This window comes from Camponotus vicinus, unplaced genomic scaffold (genome assembly GCF_025532165.1).
Source record: "Camponotus vicinus isolate PSW18456_S1 unplaced genomic scaffold, iyCamVici1.0 SCAF_3, whole genome shotgun sequence".
NCBI classification, from domain to species: Eukaryota; Metazoa; Arthropoda; class Insecta; order Hymenoptera; family Formicidae; genus Camponotus; species Camponotus vicinus.
Window position 1 is genome coordinate 7,326,628 of NW_028141967.1, and position 16,283 is coordinate 7,342,910.

Below are 16,283 nucleotides of genomic sequence, written 5' to 3' on the forward strand. Positions count from 1 at the left end.
CTGTATCCAATCGGTCGTCATACATCGGACATTGAACGCAATGTAAATCCTTCTTTAACGAGTTAAACTTCGGTTAAAGTAAATTGTGGAACTGGGCCTTAGGCCGGTATTCATAGTCCATTCTTATATTTAAGATCGTCTTAAGAACCCATTCAGGTCCGAATTCATAGTCGTTTGGGCCTGAGCAGAATGGCTGCCTTAAGATTTTAAGACTATGTTTTATGCCTTAGGTCTTTGTCTTAGGTAACGCACAATACTGTGTGTTATGTCCCGAGTCTTATATATACGCGAACGTTTGTAAGAAATAAACGTTCGCGTATACATAAGACTCGAGACATAACACACAGTATTGTGCGTTACCTAAGACAAAAACTTAAGGCATAAAACATAGTCTTAAAATTATAAGGCAGCCATTCTGCTCAGGCCCTTTCTCAAATCTCAAGACTAGAGAATTTCTTAAATCTATCCTAATACGACCATTTCATTGGTTGAGCTATCCTATTCAACCAATGAAATGGTCGCATTAGGATAGATTTAAGAAATTCTCTAGTCTTAAGATTTGAGAAACGACTATGAATTCGGACCTCAACCAATCAAATAGCTGCAATGCGGTCATTGATTGGTTGAATGGGTTCTTAAGACGATCTTAAATATAAGAACGGACTATGAATACCGGCCTTCGAGCATCTCCCCGACCGTAGTCCTAATAAAAGACTGGTCATCAGGGGCCACTTATGATTGGTCCGCCATTTTTCGGCACAGGGCGCCATTTTTGATTGGTCCGCCATTTTTCGGTAACTCGTGCTCATATTCGAATTTTAATTACTCTATTTCGAATATGAATGATATTTAATAATATATTATTACAATAACATATTATAGATTATAATAATGAATATTATATATATAGATAACAAAAAATATTATATAAATTATAATAACAGAGAGAAGACTGAGAGGTGTCATGGCCCGCTTTTAGGTGATCCCTTAAAGTCACTAGATATACAAAGTACCGCAATCATTCGCCATTTTGACTCCAATAAGCGGTTCATTCAAATTATATATTTACATGACCCCTTAATGATAATGTATTTTTGGCAATTAATTTCAGCAATTTTCTGCATTTTTTGTTGTTATTTTCGCTTTTTGGAATGCGAAATAAACAAAAACCTTTTTCGCTTTGATTTCTATAGCCTTTTACGCAACAACCTAGTCACAAATGCTTCTCAGATTTCACATACAGGTTAGAAAATTGCACTTCAAGTGTACATACATACGTAACAAAAGTGTGCACTTGTACTTTTTGGCGTCCATTTTGGCTCCAAATCCTTAGGGCCTGAGCAGAATGGCTGCCTTATAATTTTAAGACTATGTTTTATGCCTTAAGTCTTTGTCTTAGGTAACGCACAATACTGTGTGTTATGTCTCGAGTCTTATGTATACGCGAACGTTTATTTCTTACAAACGTTCGCGTATACATAAGACTCGAGACATAACACACAGTATTGTGCGTTACCTAAGACAAAGACCTAAGGCATAAAACATAGTCTTAAAATTATAAGGCAGCCATTCTGCTCAGGCCCTTATACATTGAGTCTTATGGATTGCGGTACTTTGGCCCATATTTTGAATCCTCTTTTAACGATAAAAGTGCCTCTAAAAGTGGCTTATAAACCTTTTGATTGGCTATGAGCCACTTTTAGAGGCACTTTTATCGATAAAAGAGGATTCAGAATATGGGCCTTTGTATATCTAGTGACTTTAGTGATCCCTGAAAGCGATACGCCCTCTGTGGACCTTAAAAATGTGCACCTAAACTACGAAGCCAAGGTGCACGAATGTTCTCAGAGGGTAACATATAAGTAACATGCACAATTTTTGGTTCTATTCCGTGCTATGTGCACAAAATGTCGGTAGCACCAGTACTGTATAGCAAGGTGCTTACGTATATCAAATAAATTTTAATATAAATGAGAAATGACGAATTTGCGATCCTCTCTCTCTCTCTTTCTCTCTATACATATATATATATATATTTTTTTTTTTATGAATGCAATGAGCAGTGACATATTTTTTAAGAACAATCATATGTTTTCTTTACATTAACTGATTCCTCTTATTATTCTATGCATAAAATTATTAAAGTAAAATAATTGAAAAATGAACATTTTATCAGATATTTTATAATTTATATAAAATTATGTCAACTTAAAGAATCAAATATCTCGTTACTCATACAGCACAAAAGCTTCCAGTTAGATTGCAGGAACGTTGCAACATTTCAAGTTGCAATGGCTGCGTTCAGCAGGAAAAGCTGCTTTGCAACTGTTGTAAAATTCGTGAATCTGATTGGTGTATGCTCTTAGATTCAGTCAAAATTAAGAGCATACACCAATCAGGCTCACGAATTTTACAACAGTTGCAAAGCAGCTTTTTCTGCTGAACGCAGCCAATGCAATCTTGCAGAGATGCCCTGGCGAAAATAAGAAACTTTATAAAGCGTTAACAACCGTTGAGTGAGGGTTTTCTGAGAGTTTATATGCTTTTCAAACTTTGTAAGAGCACTTACATAACGCTGTTGGGTTTTGAATGCTTATCAAACGCTGCAGTGTTGCAATTTTTGTTCTACAAACTCTTTATATAATGTTACATGAAAGTTTTGCAATGCTGAGGTAACATTTTTCAGAGTACGTTCAGTAAACGTTGATACATCTTCGTGTACAGAGTTTACTCAGACTTTTCAAACGTTTACGTTTACGCTATAACGTACAAACGTCTTTTAAACGCTGCAGTGTTGCAATTTTTGTTCTACAAACTCTTTACTAATCGTTTTTAAACTCTCGACGAACTTCCACAAATGTTCATGTAAACGCCAAACAAACGTCTCATTTTTGCCAGGGTGTTTCAGAGACATGCAATTGTAATGTTTCATCGAAATGTCCCAGCAATATTGCAGGAACATAATCTTTCTGTGAGTCTGCGTGAACTGTGTTGCACGGAAGTAATTTTATAATATCCGAGTCGCGCGCGTCACGGCTGCCTCGCCGTTGATTGGCCTGCAAGTATAGTGTGTTACGCATTAGACCGTTGCGCATGACACGTTGCCATTGATTGGCTTAAACGGCATCACGTGATCGCATGTCGGGACCCTTCTCTCGCTGAGCACGGGACAACGATCCGAGAGACAATGGTCGACCACCGACTGCGCAGCACGTGTCTAAGAGCGAATTAATAATATTGAATTATAGTAGAGAAAAAATATATTTCTTGTGAGTTTTGTAACTTTTGATCGGCTCAGTTAATCAAGTTTAATCAATATTAATCAACATTTAAAAGCGATTTATATATTTTAAGAATTTCAATAGTGTGGAACGAATAAAAAAGCTATAAAAAAAGTAAGTAACAATATCACTTATTATCCTTTTATCTTTATTTTATAAAATTTTTTCATTGTTTGAAGATCCAATTACGTTTTAGGTTAAATTATAGCTGTAACGTCTAATAAGCTAACTTAATCAAAAGCTATTGTGTAGAATACATAGGTTATACATAGAATGCATGTATGTACATGTATTCTATGATAATCACACAACACGAGCTTTTGATTAAGTTAGCTTATTTCTCATTATTATTTTACGTTAAAAGTTTTTATTTTAATCGAATTGTTTTATCTAAAATGTCATTGAAAATCCAATTATATGTTCTAGGTTAGCAGAGTATTGAAAACAGTTAACGGAGTGTCTAATTTAGTAATTATATAACTAGCTGAGACTAGCAAATGTAATCACACGTAAGTTCACTTTATAATATAATTGTATAATTGATATTTTAATATATTTTGAATCATATACTTTTTTTTGTATTATAGAAGCTGTTCGTACAGTTTATAAGCAAACTACTGACGCTGAAATCAGTAATTCAATATCCAAATGGCTTACTCAAGGTACTCTAAGAGTTCAAAGAGAAAGGTATGTTTATTATTTATAACCGAAAATCATAAATTATTTCTTATAGCCAATCTGATTGGCAAGCACTAGTGTGCACATAAAGGTTATACTTAAATTAAAAAATAAATAATTAAAACATTAAGATAACTGTAATAGTAAATTACTATTATCATTATTCCTATTAAACAACAATAAATATTTTTAGTATTAGTTATTTTATTTTTTAAATTATTTATGCTATTGTAAATTTGTGTACGATAACCTTTATGTGTATCAGTGCATATGAGTGCTTTAAACCGAATTTATTACTTTTCATTTAAATTAAGTATCATTAATATGATTATTTATTCATTTCTAGGCATACGTGTGCAACCTCAAATGACAATGACTAAAGAAAATATAATAATATTAAAGAAAAATATTAAAATATTGAAATATTATGTTAAAAAATCTTAAAATATTTTAAAATATGTTATTTTGAATATATAAATATAGTATATGATGTTAAAATATGATGTTAAAAAATATTAAAATATTTAAAATGTTATTTTAAATATATATATATATATATATATATATATATATATATATATATATAGCTCATATGAGTATCATATATATGTTTATTATTAAATATAAAATAAATGTATGTTAGAAACAATAAAACTTATATTTCTTATTAAATTTCTTATTTAATTTTTTTAATATAATAATATATAATTACAGTGAAAGATAGTAATTTCACATATTACCATCGACATGTCATACAGGGTGTTCGATTCCTGAGTGACCAAACGAAAAGTAGTGGTAGATTGGATCAAATTGAGAAGAAAAGTTCTCTATTATTTTGCAAAATTCGCAATAATTATTAAGAAATAAGCAAAAATGTTTCGGCGCATGAGAAGCGGTAGATCGCTCGCAGGGTCCGATTAATGAGTGATCAAACGAAAAGTGGTGGTAGATTGGGTCAAATTGGAAAGACAAGTCCTCTATCATTTTGCAAAATTCGCAATAATGATTAAAATATAGGCAAAAATGTCTCAGCGCATGAGATGATATGTCATCTATATGTATTCACAATATTATTTATACATAGAAATTTGAAGTATCTAGTATATGACATGTCGGTGGTAATGTGTGAAATTACTATCTTTCACTGCAATGTTGATATTTTATTGCAATGTTCCTGAGGCTACACATTTCAATGTTGCTGCAATGTTATTGCAATGTTTCTGAGAGCACACATTTCAATGTTGCTGCAATGTTTCATTGCAATGTTTCCTTGGGCGGACATTTCAACGTTGCTGCAACCTTGCAGTAATGTTGCAGAAACATTTCGCAACTTCCATGCAATGTTACAATGTTTCCGTGTTAGGTCTATGCAACGTTTCTGCAATCTTTCGGTGCTGTATGGGGGACTAGTGGTTTTGAAAGGAAATATTGAAAATGAGAGATAGACCTCGTTTCGCGCTGATTCAGGGGTGGTATGGGATCGACCTCGTTTCGCATGAAAAGTTGCAAACCTATGTGGAACCATACAATAATAGATCTCGTTTCGCACTGACTCAAGAGTGGTGTGGGGTGGACCTCGCTTCGCATGGAAAGTTGCAAACCCATGTGAAACCATACAATAATAGACCTCGTTTCGCACTGACTCAGAGGTGGACCTCGCGTGTACTTTGCAAGGTGAAGCAAAGTTCACTTTCTGTGAAAGTCAAAGTAAAATGTATACTTTCAATGTGAAACATGAACATCTATATGTACACAATATCAAAAAATATGTTTCATTTATTGAGGGTTGAACTCACAAGAATAAGTAATAGCAATCGTTCACAATGATATCTAACAACTGAACACTTGTATATGAATAAGAATCGAGAATACTACAATTCATGTTTATACAGGATGTCATGAAAGTGATCATAATTTTAAAAAATTAAGGTAGATTGGCTCAAAGTTAGAAGAAAAGTCTTGTACAGTTATGCACCCAAACAGCACAAGGATGTCCTTTGGATCTCCTAAGGAAATTTTATTGGGATATATGAGATATCCTAAGGATATCTGTTTGTAATCCTCGTACGTTTTTAGGATGTCCTAAGGAATAGCAAATGAGCGCCTCAAATAATGCTTAGAAATATCCTTAGGAGATTCTATTTCAACGTCCTAAGGATATTTGCAGGATGTTCATAGGAAATCTTATAATCCTTAAAACGTCTACAATACATCCTAAATTAGTCCAGGATACATCATTGTGGTGCTTTATATGTTATTTCTAGGATTAATTTAGGTTATATGCATATTTTTTCAGGGTTTTTTCAGGATTATTTCAGGATAAATTAAAAAATTATTTACACATCACATGTATACAAATTTTTATTAATTTTAATATTATTGCACATTATTGCACATTGCAAATTTATTGCACTTATTACATTTATTGAAAGAAAACAAAAGAATTATATATATATATATATATATATATATATATATATATATATAACTCGAAAAGTACTTGATGAAAAAATACTTTATTATAGTGTTTTGGAAAGCTCTCGACATAAGCTATAAGAATATGCAATAAAAAATAAGTGGTTCCATTTAAGAAATTAAAGGTGTCCTTGACCTCACCTTAACGATGCCATCCAAGGTCAAACCAATGACACCATCTTATGTTCCCCTCAAAACCATACAATTTTTGTCGAAAACGTTTTTCTCTAAAATCCTTAGTTTTTGAAAGAAAAGGGGTGTACGGGTGGTCTAGGACACCCTGTATATATATATATATATATGAAAAAATTTGAATTTGAAAAATTTAAAAATATAAAAAAATATAATAAAAGAAAAACACAAATTACATATTAAGGAGACAACATCTGTACAGATGTACAGATAGAATGAGTAAACTTTAACCAAAAATAACACTTAAACGAAGTAGAAAGTTCTACTATTTTGCGATTTTCGCAAAACTCATTCTATTTGCACATAGCGGGTGATGTAATTAACTGCGGACAGCCTGTATACATTACTTAAAAGAGATTTGGACCAATTAATTCGTCTAAAGTTTTATCATCATCATCATCTGCTTCTTGATTGTCTTCTTACACAAAAGATTCTGTTCTCTTATCCATGCTACATGAATTTTTATTAGATTAGTAAAATTAGTAAAATTTCACAAAAATTATATTTATATTATATTACATACTTTTCTTTTTGTAGACGTCTATTTGCATGCTGTTCTATGTTAGATTGGTTTTCTTCTTGCATCAAAGATTTCTTTGTCTTATTCAAGCTTAAAATAATATTGAAATTATATTAATTTTTTTAAAACTTTGTAACTCATAAACATATTATTTTAATTATAAAATTTATAGACATGAAAAAGCAACATACTTTTTCTTAATACTACGTTCGCTTGCATGTCTTAGCCAAGATTTGATGGGCTCTGAAATATTTTGTTCAGTAGCTTCCGGAAAGTAAATTCTTACAGCACCTAAAATAAAATATACATTAATATATAATAAATATTTACAAAAAAGTAAGATATTAAGTTGAAAAGAATAAAATTATTGAGTTAAAAATAGAAACTTAAATATAGCAATTAGAAAAAGTCACGTAATTAAATAAAACTAAAAAAATAACTCGAAACTTAAAAAAAAATAATTGAATTTGTTGTAGATCTTATATTTAAAAATATTACATAAATAATATTTATTTTACTAGTTTTTAGTTTTAAATAATTATAAATTAATATTTTAAATTTATATTTACCACATATAATTTTTCGAAGATATAAATCAAAGAATGGATATTTTTTTTTTCACCGACATAACTAAACATGCTCCCGACTGAATCGCTCATAATGCGTCGTAATATGTTAAATGTTATTGATTTAATGTCTGTTCCACCAATTCGTGCCAGTTGTATCATCTAAAAAAATAAATAAAATTAAGTATTTTTAATTTTTATATCGTTATAAAAGTTAATTTTTTAAAATATACATACTAATGCTTTACGATTAATCTTATTATTAATTAATAGTTGTTCCAATTCTTGTAATTTTTCTAATGTTTCTACAGGAAAAAGTTCCATGTAATCTGATTCAACATCTTTTTTTTTTATTTTATCATCTAACCCAAATGTCTGAATTTGATTTTTAATATTATCTATTTTTATATTCATATTTCTTTGTTGTTCGTGTATTGCTGGAACTTTGAAATCTACATCTAATAGTTTTCGAATAATATATCGTTCAAAATGTGTCATTGCTGTAAATTAAAACATATTGTAAAATAATAAAATATATGTATATATAAATTACAATATAATATAATCTAGTACTTACAAGTATTAACAGAATCAATTTTAAAAGCTTCAGGATTATATGTATTTTTTATATTATGATTTAAATCATGTTCTACAACAATAAAAAACAATAAATTGTTAAATATTTATATTTAATTTAAAACTCTTAAATAATATTAAAAATAAAATTATTACATGTACTTGTATCGATTATCTCTACAATCTACATTATTATTATTTAGTTAAATACAATTGTAATTATATTATACTTAATAAAATAATAATAATAGCTAATCGATGCATGTACATATAATAATTTTTACATGTTTCATATTTGCATACTTCTTTTGTTCCAATATACATATTTTGTCTATAATTTTAAAGCAAATATAATACTAGTACATCATGTTGTGTAATATTATAAATAAAAATTACATATTATCAGTTTCTTTAAATGTAAAATAAAATATATGAGATTTTTTCTTTTTTGAAAGTGAATTCAAAATTGGAAATAAGTATAATTTTGAAAAATGACAAGTTATGGGTGTATTCTGTAAAAATGCTCTATAACGCTGTATCTCTATAAGCTATGTAGCACTGTAGAGTAAAAAAGAAAGAGCGAAGAGCGAAAAAAAGAAAGAGCTAAAGAGCTACAGAGTTACAGAGCTTACAGAGCGAAAATTTTCTTACCGAATATACGACTTAAAGTTTCTTTCAATTACAGACAAATGTAAATCTCTTAAATATCTTGAAACAAAAGAAAAGGACTTATATCACTTTCAAAAATAACAGTTCATACATTGGCATAAATTACCTGTATTATTAATTGAATCGTGTGTTTCTACACTTGTTTTCTTTGAATGTGTATTTGTTTCTACACTTGTTTTCTTTAAATGTGTATTTGTTGGTAGATCAGCATTTTCATTTTCTATCTGTTTTAATACACCTTTGCCTATAAAATGAAAATATAAATTAAAAATATAATATAAATTAAATAAGTATAAAAATAATATAAATTAAAAATTAAATTGTAATATTATATATATACAATATATTGCAGTATACATATATTATAAATTTTCTATATTAGAAAGAGTTTTACATTATAAAAAAATCTTTCTACTAACTTTTAAATATTTTATTTACTGGGTTTTCGTTTGATTGCATATTATTATTTTTCTTTTGTACTTTTGAATAAGATGGTATTTTTGGATAAGATGATACAGGCACAATATTTTCTTCTTCACTTAAACTTTCTTCGCTACTATTAACGGCTTTTGCTCTACATTTTCTAGTTTTTTTTTTAAATTTCGTCATCACTTTCAGAATTCATATCAGAAATAAATTCCGCTTTTTTTAGTTTAGTTATTCCTTTTTCGTATGTATCTAAAAGAAATAAAACAATACAAATTATTTGATAAAAAAAATACAAATTCTAAAATAAAAAAATTTTTAATTAAAAGCAGAATTTTATTGTCTAAAAATATAAATAACTTTTTAAACATTTTTTATCTATAGCTTATAGCATTCTATATTTATTCTATTATTTTGTATTAAAGATTATTGAATAAATAATAAAATAAAAACGCAAATGACTCTACATTAATGTTATTTTTTATTTATTCTGTTAATGTTATTTTTTATTTATTTCTGTGTACTTTTATTACTTACTTGCAGTTGCTAAAATTCTCTTAATTTCATACAGCGGCCAAGAGTCAATTTTGGATATACATTTTTGTACAGCTTTGGAAAATCGTTCATTTGATGTAAAAGTAGGCCAATATGCCTGTTTCTTGTTTTCTGTTATCCAAGAAGAAGGTATCATTTGTAGCCCATCATCAAATTCTACTATAGCATATTGCTCCATTGTAACTAAACTAACAAAAATATATAAAAGATGCTTTCTGAGCCCAACACTATTCTCACTGTATATGATGGATCTAGAAAAAAAATTGAGAACAAGCAGAGGAAAGTGGTAATAAAAAGAGAAAAGATTTGGTCTTTTGACATATGCAAACGACATAATATTTCTAGCAAGAAACCTGCTAAATTTAAAAAAAAACAACTAGATTGGAATAGAATTAAATCATAGGTTACCAATATAGAAATTAAAAAAAAAAGAAAAAACTACAAGTTAAAATAAAAATAAAAATATTTTACAATCCTAAAAATAATTATGTATATAGATAATTTTTTTTATTTATATTACAAGTTATTAATATAATGTATATGATTTTGTACACAAATACATGCCAAACTTCTTCTTAAGGCCGAGCAAAGCAAGAATAAAATAAAGATTACTATTACATATATTTTACACATTTTAAGAAATATTTCAAATTCTATTTATGAATGCAACAATGGAAATACTACATATTTATTTTCTGATAGCGGTAATTTAACATATTTAATATAAATATTTTCTATTGGCCACATTTGTAATTCACTTAAACCGTGCACACTAAATATTTTTAATAATGATGAAGGACATGGAGTGTTATAAAAATCTTCCTTGTGTAAAAATTTTTGATCTATAATTACATTTGTATTGAGATCTTTATTGCGTGTTATGTTCTTTATTAATATAATAGTTCCATCAACCAATGCACAACAATTATCAGCTATTACATCAGTACGTAAAATCATATTTGCTTTTCTAATTATTCTGTACTGTGGATTACAGCAAGCATGTATCAATGGCCCAGATGAATGAATGGATTTCAAATCTATTGTAAAAGAACAATGCTGAAAAAGGGCCAAAATTTGCCTGTAAGGGGATTGTATGAAATCGGTATATCTTTATGTTTTTGAACCTGCTGAACTCGAAAATGAAGCTTAAAATTGTCCAAACACCGGGGAAAATTGTGAAAATGCAATTTTTTTTACAGAAAAGCCACGTTTTGCAGCAAATGTTTTTTAATGAACAAGTGGCAATTGTAAACGAAAAATGTCTTATTTTATTAATGTTTTTGAGAAAAAAGGGAGAGAGAGGAAGGTTGTGATTACTCATTTTAATTTAATTAAAAAAAACTAATACTAATACTGACTGTGATTTATGATTTATATCGTAAGACGTAAGTCAATGTCTGAGCGCTCCTCGCACATTTTCAAGAATACGTAAACATTTTGTACTAAAAAAATCTCTTTTATCTTTTTTGTATATTATAAATAAATAAATAAAAAAATAAAAAATAAAAAAAATAAAAAAGAATAAAAAATAATATACCAGATTAGAGATTAAAAATAAAAAAAGAGCTATTGCATTAGAAGATTGATTACGTTCAAATAACAGATTCTGCATACTATTTAAAAAAAAAAGACTATTTTTGTTTACAATTGCCATTTGTTCATTAAAAAACATTTGCTGCAAAACGCGGCTTTTCTGTAAAAAAATTGCATTTTCACAATTTTCCCCGGTGTTTGGACAATTTTAAGCTTCATTTTCGAGTCCAGCAGGTTCAAAAACATAAAGATATACCGATTTCATACAATCCCCTTATAGGCAAATTTTGGCCCTTTTTCAGCATTGTTCTTTTCAATTTCTTCTGTTGTAAGATTCTCTTCTATTTTATTTTTTTCATATTCCATATATCTTCGAACAATTTGTTGCAATGGTTTGTCATACTTTCGTAACAGTTTCTTTAATGTTTGTAAAAAATTTTCATATTTAAATGAACTAAAATTATCTAACGGACCAAATTTCTTTACATCTTGTACAAGATGAATTAGACCGTGTACATTAAAAGAGACATTATGAGTGCCATAAATTAGTGCAAATGATGTAACAAAATGTTCTAATAGCTTTTGACAATAATCCAATAAATCATGTAATTCTGTGGAACATAATATTCTAATAGCTACATGTAATGTTATAAAATGATCATATATGTCACTACGAAGAACATTTTTCAAAGCTACAGGTCCTGTGTACAAAAGGAGTTCTCGATATTATGTAGCTTTCCAAAGTTTTACGAAAGTCAGTGATCGAGGTTTTCGTGCAAACTCACATAGTACATGTACTTTTAATATAATTTCTAAATTTAATGATATGTTTTGACGTTTTCTACTCTCTAAACGAAATTGTTTATTATTGCCAAATAACCATAAATATAGTAATCGTCGTGTAACTCCTAAACAAACTAAATGCATATAATCTAAGGGTATATTATTTACAAGATCAAGATTTGGAATGTTTTCAATAATTGATGTTCCAATATGAAAATTTTCATCTGTCTTTGTTCTAAATTCTAAATCTGTTCTCAATGGAGCATCTATTTGAGGGAAGCAAACTTTATTACGAAAAGTGCCTTCAGTTTTACATTTGGTACAGCTAGAATAACCAGTATTTAACTTGTAATATGAATAACTTTGCAGGAGTATCACATATTATAGAATCTATATTGCAATTAACATATTTATTATTAATAATAATTCCGTCACGACACAATAGTTGTGTTTCTTCTATAAATTCTTTTAAAAAATCTTCTGAATTAGAAGGTTTCTGTGTACCATAGTATGCTCCAATAATAAAAACTTGCTTTGATTGCTCTATAGAGCCCAAAATTGGCCATAGTTGTTGATGCGATGACTTTGATAAGGGTAACCCATCTATATTTATATTTATTTTTATATTAGTAACATTTTCTGAGCAGATACAAAATTTTTTATTGACTTTAATAAACTAAAGTGGTAATATTCCTCACAATATCCCCCCCCCCCCCACATATTCAGCACAATTTCTAATATTAACACTTCTCGGAGTATGCAAAAGTGCCCTAGGATCAGACGGTATATTACAATGACATTTATTACATGTATACTGTTTTATACCTTTTATAAGAGTACGTAAAGATGCTTGTGAAATATTTTCTTCAACTGCCCAACTAGCTAGAAATGTTTTAAAATTATTTTTTTCATTATCTTTATTATTATCTTCAATTTCATCATTACTCGAAAATTCTTGTTGCTCAAATAAGGGTAAAACTTCATTATTTTCTTCTTCACTACTTAAAGTGGGATTTGTTTGATTAGATGAATCACTTAGGCCGGTATTCATAGTCCGTTCTTATATTTAAGATCGTTTTAAGAACCCATTCAACCAATCAATGACCGCATTGCAGCTATTTGATTGGTTGAATGGGTTCTTAAGACGATCTTAAATATAAGAACGGACTATGAATACCGGCCTTATTTCATTTAATAAATCTGCTGCATCTATCTCATCTCGATTAAAAGTTGATGTATGCGAATCGTTTTCAATTATTTCAAATGTTGATATATTAGATGGCACATTAGATACATTACATATTGATAGTCCATTTAAAGCTTTATTAATCATATCAGTTTCTAATTTATGAATTTTACGTTGTGTCGGAGAATTAATCATATCAAAGGTTTTTTTATAATTACCACGCGGCATCTTAACCTCAAAAGTTATTTTTGCGTAAAAAATTTATATAAATGATATACCTTAATAAATACCTAAATAAATGATTTACCTTTCGATTCTTCCTGATATTATCTTGGAAATAAAATTTGTTGCGAATACTGTTATTGCTGGAAAACTGTTATTATACACTGAGATTATACACACAAAGACATAAAGTGGATGCGAAGAAGCCGGGAAAGCTGAACACAGACACCTTCTGTAATCGCGCGCGTAATCGTAAGGATTCGACCAATTGCGTTGCTTGATTTGGCAATCCATACGCATGTGCCCCGACTGTTTTCGAGTCCCTAGATTCTAATGTGATCGGCTTTAATACCGTTCGCTAAAAGGCGCACGGTAGCCAATTAACGTGTCATCATTTTTCAACAAAATTTGTTATATACATTTAATGCATATATAATTTTTTAATTTGTCTTAAAATAATCTTGAAAAAAATATGCTGGATATAACCTGAATTAATCCTTGAAATAGCATATATAGTACCTCAATTACATTTTCTGAATTAATTTGGGATGCATGGTAAACGTTTCAAGGATTACAAAAGGTTTTCTATTGACATCCTTAAGAGATCCAAAAAATATCCTCAGTTGTTTGGATTTGTATCATATCCTAAATATATCCCACATATATCCGAGGATATTTAGGATATATTCAGGATCATCCTGAGGATATCTTGTGCTGTTTGGGCAATATTCGCAATAATTAACGAGAAATAAATTAAAGAAAATCGGCCAATGCGCGTGGCTAAAAGTGCGTGGCGGTGAAGGCGGTCTCATTGTAACATAATGGCGGCGCGCGGCGAAGCAGTGATTGGAGAGGGGAAGAGCCTTCGCCACGCGCCTACACACTCATCGCTCCTCCCCTCCCCAATCACCGTTTCGCCGCGCGCCGCCATTATGTTACAGTGAGACCGCCTTCACCGCCACGCACTTCTAGCCACGCGCATTGGCCGATTTTCTTTAATTTATTTCTCGTTAATTATTGCGAATATTGCATAACTGTACAAGATTTTTCTTCTAACTTTGAGTCAATCTACCTTAATTTTTTAAAATTATGATCACTTTCATGACACCCTGTATAGGTTATATATACTATAGTTCTATCTATACGGTGTCAATAAAATTTACATTCCATTTATAACTTCTTATGTTGATAACTTTTCAACGAATCACGAGCGACGGCTGAAACCTTCTGAAGGTTACTCAGAAGGGTGATCACTATAACATATGTCAAGGTCAAGGTCATCAGAGGTTGCTCCCCTAAAGTAAATAATTACCAAATAAAGTATATTTTTGTTTTTCTAATATGTTAATGTTTAAATTTTAACATATATGTAGAGTATAACATATAAACGTATTGTAGAGTATAACATATTAACGTATACATTAATTATGTAATAAAAAATGTATATTATTTGTATCTATATTTTTTATTTCATTACTTGTTCTCTCCCACATCAGAATATTTATAAAATATTCCAAAAAGATTCCATGAAAATATGCAAAATATTCTCTAAAAAGTTCATTTAATATTCAGAGAATATTCCCATAATATTTACTGAATGTTATATAAAGTGATTAGAATATTTATAGAATATTTTATAAAATATTCACCGGATGTTCACAGAACGTTACTTTTTGTCTACTTCTAATGTTCCATAAGAGGTATACACACCGGCAGGAATGGTGTCCCGGTATTTATGTGTGGACAGTCGATGTTAAACGCACACACGCGAAGCGCGCACGTACGTGAGCCAAGAATTTATTCATTAAATTTTATCTTTTTATATAATTTAATTATTATTTAATTTAATAAAATGAATGCCGACCTTTAGTGCACGCGATTAAGTCGCATTTCTTAAAGAAAGAAAAGAAAAGTACGCATATCGATACTAGAGCGCAAGAGACACGTATAGAAATAGCGCGGTGTCCCGCGCGGTATATAGCTGTCTCGCTCGCACTCTCTCTTTCGAGCGTCGAGCGAGAGAGATGGCTATCGGACACCTCTAACTCGGTATCACGTCTTATAGTGTTTTCTCTCTCGCTCTTATGTCGTGCGCGAAGGATGCAACATCGGAATGCCCCCCACTACTCTACCCCCACTTTATCTCTCGCTGCCCAGCCCGCGTACATGCGCGTTTCGCTTGTGTGAGTGTGACGTCAGTGAGCGTCACACAAGCATACCGGGACACCATTCCTGCCGGTGCGTGTACACAGGACCTTCGAAGTATCATGTAAGAATATTCTAGGAATATTCAAACGTTCGACAATGTTATTCTATGAATGTTCATAGAACGTGCTTGTGCTGTATGGGTTTTTACAGACATATAGTACGTACTAAATGAAGTCGAATACCACAAATGCGAATGGGCAGAAAAGTTTTGTTCTTAAGGTATTCAAATTTTATTTTTATACTTTGTTATTTATATTATGTTGAATTTTATGTTGAATTTTTCGATTGTGTAAGCACAAGGTTCTCGATTCTTTGGAGAACTGAGTGAATCACACAGAATATAGTGCGGCCCGAAATGAGATCTATAATTCTTCTGTTCCACATGGGTTTTCGACTTCCACGCGGAGCGAGGT

The 16,283-nt window shown here is 30.0% G+C and overlaps 1 protein-coding gene, 1 long non-coding RNA gene and 1 pseudogene across 3 annotated transcripts; 1 reads left to right on the forward strand and 2 right to left on the reverse strand.

Moving 5' to 3' along the window:
- The first annotated feature begins 3,160 nt into the window (after positions 1-3,160).
- Positions 3,161-4,631, forward strand: LOC145968507 (uncharacterized). The gene is made up of 4 exons (XR_014437751.1): positions 3,161-3,395; positions 3,708-3,790; positions 3,869-3,968; positions 4,306-4,631. It is a non-coding gene; the product is annotated as an uncharacterized LOC145968507 (long non-coding RNA).
- A 1,876-nt stretch (positions 4,632-6,507) lies between these two features.
- On the reverse strand, positions 6,508-10,360 carry LOC145968548 (uncharacterized). Of its 2 annotated transcripts, XM_083094107.1 has the most exons (10): positions 9,921-10,360; positions 9,377-9,635; positions 9,064-9,201; positions 8,290-8,361; positions 7,950-8,212; positions 7,716-7,874; positions 7,338-7,437; positions 7,150-7,236; positions 6,974-7,076; positions 6,508-6,714 (listed from the first exon to the last, which is right to left on the reverse strand). In XM_083094107.1, exons 2-7 carry the CDS (start codon positions 9,564-9,566, stop codon positions 7,429-7,431), a joined length of 831 nt encoding a protein of 276 aa, XP_082950233.1. In that variant the 5' UTR covers positions 9,567-9,635; positions 9,921-10,360; the 3' UTR covers positions 6,508-6,714; positions 6,974-7,076; positions 7,150-7,236; positions 7,338-7,428. The 2 variants fall into 2 exon arrangements, with proteins under 2 accessions (XP_082950233.1, XP_082950231.1); XM_083094105.1 differs by having other exon boundaries at positions 6,508-7,076.
- A 175-nt stretch (positions 10,361-10,535) lies between these two features.
- On the reverse strand, positions 10,536-13,305 carry LOC145968379 (uncharacterized; annotated as a pseudogene).
- Positions 13,306-16,283: the final 2,978 nt, after the last annotated feature.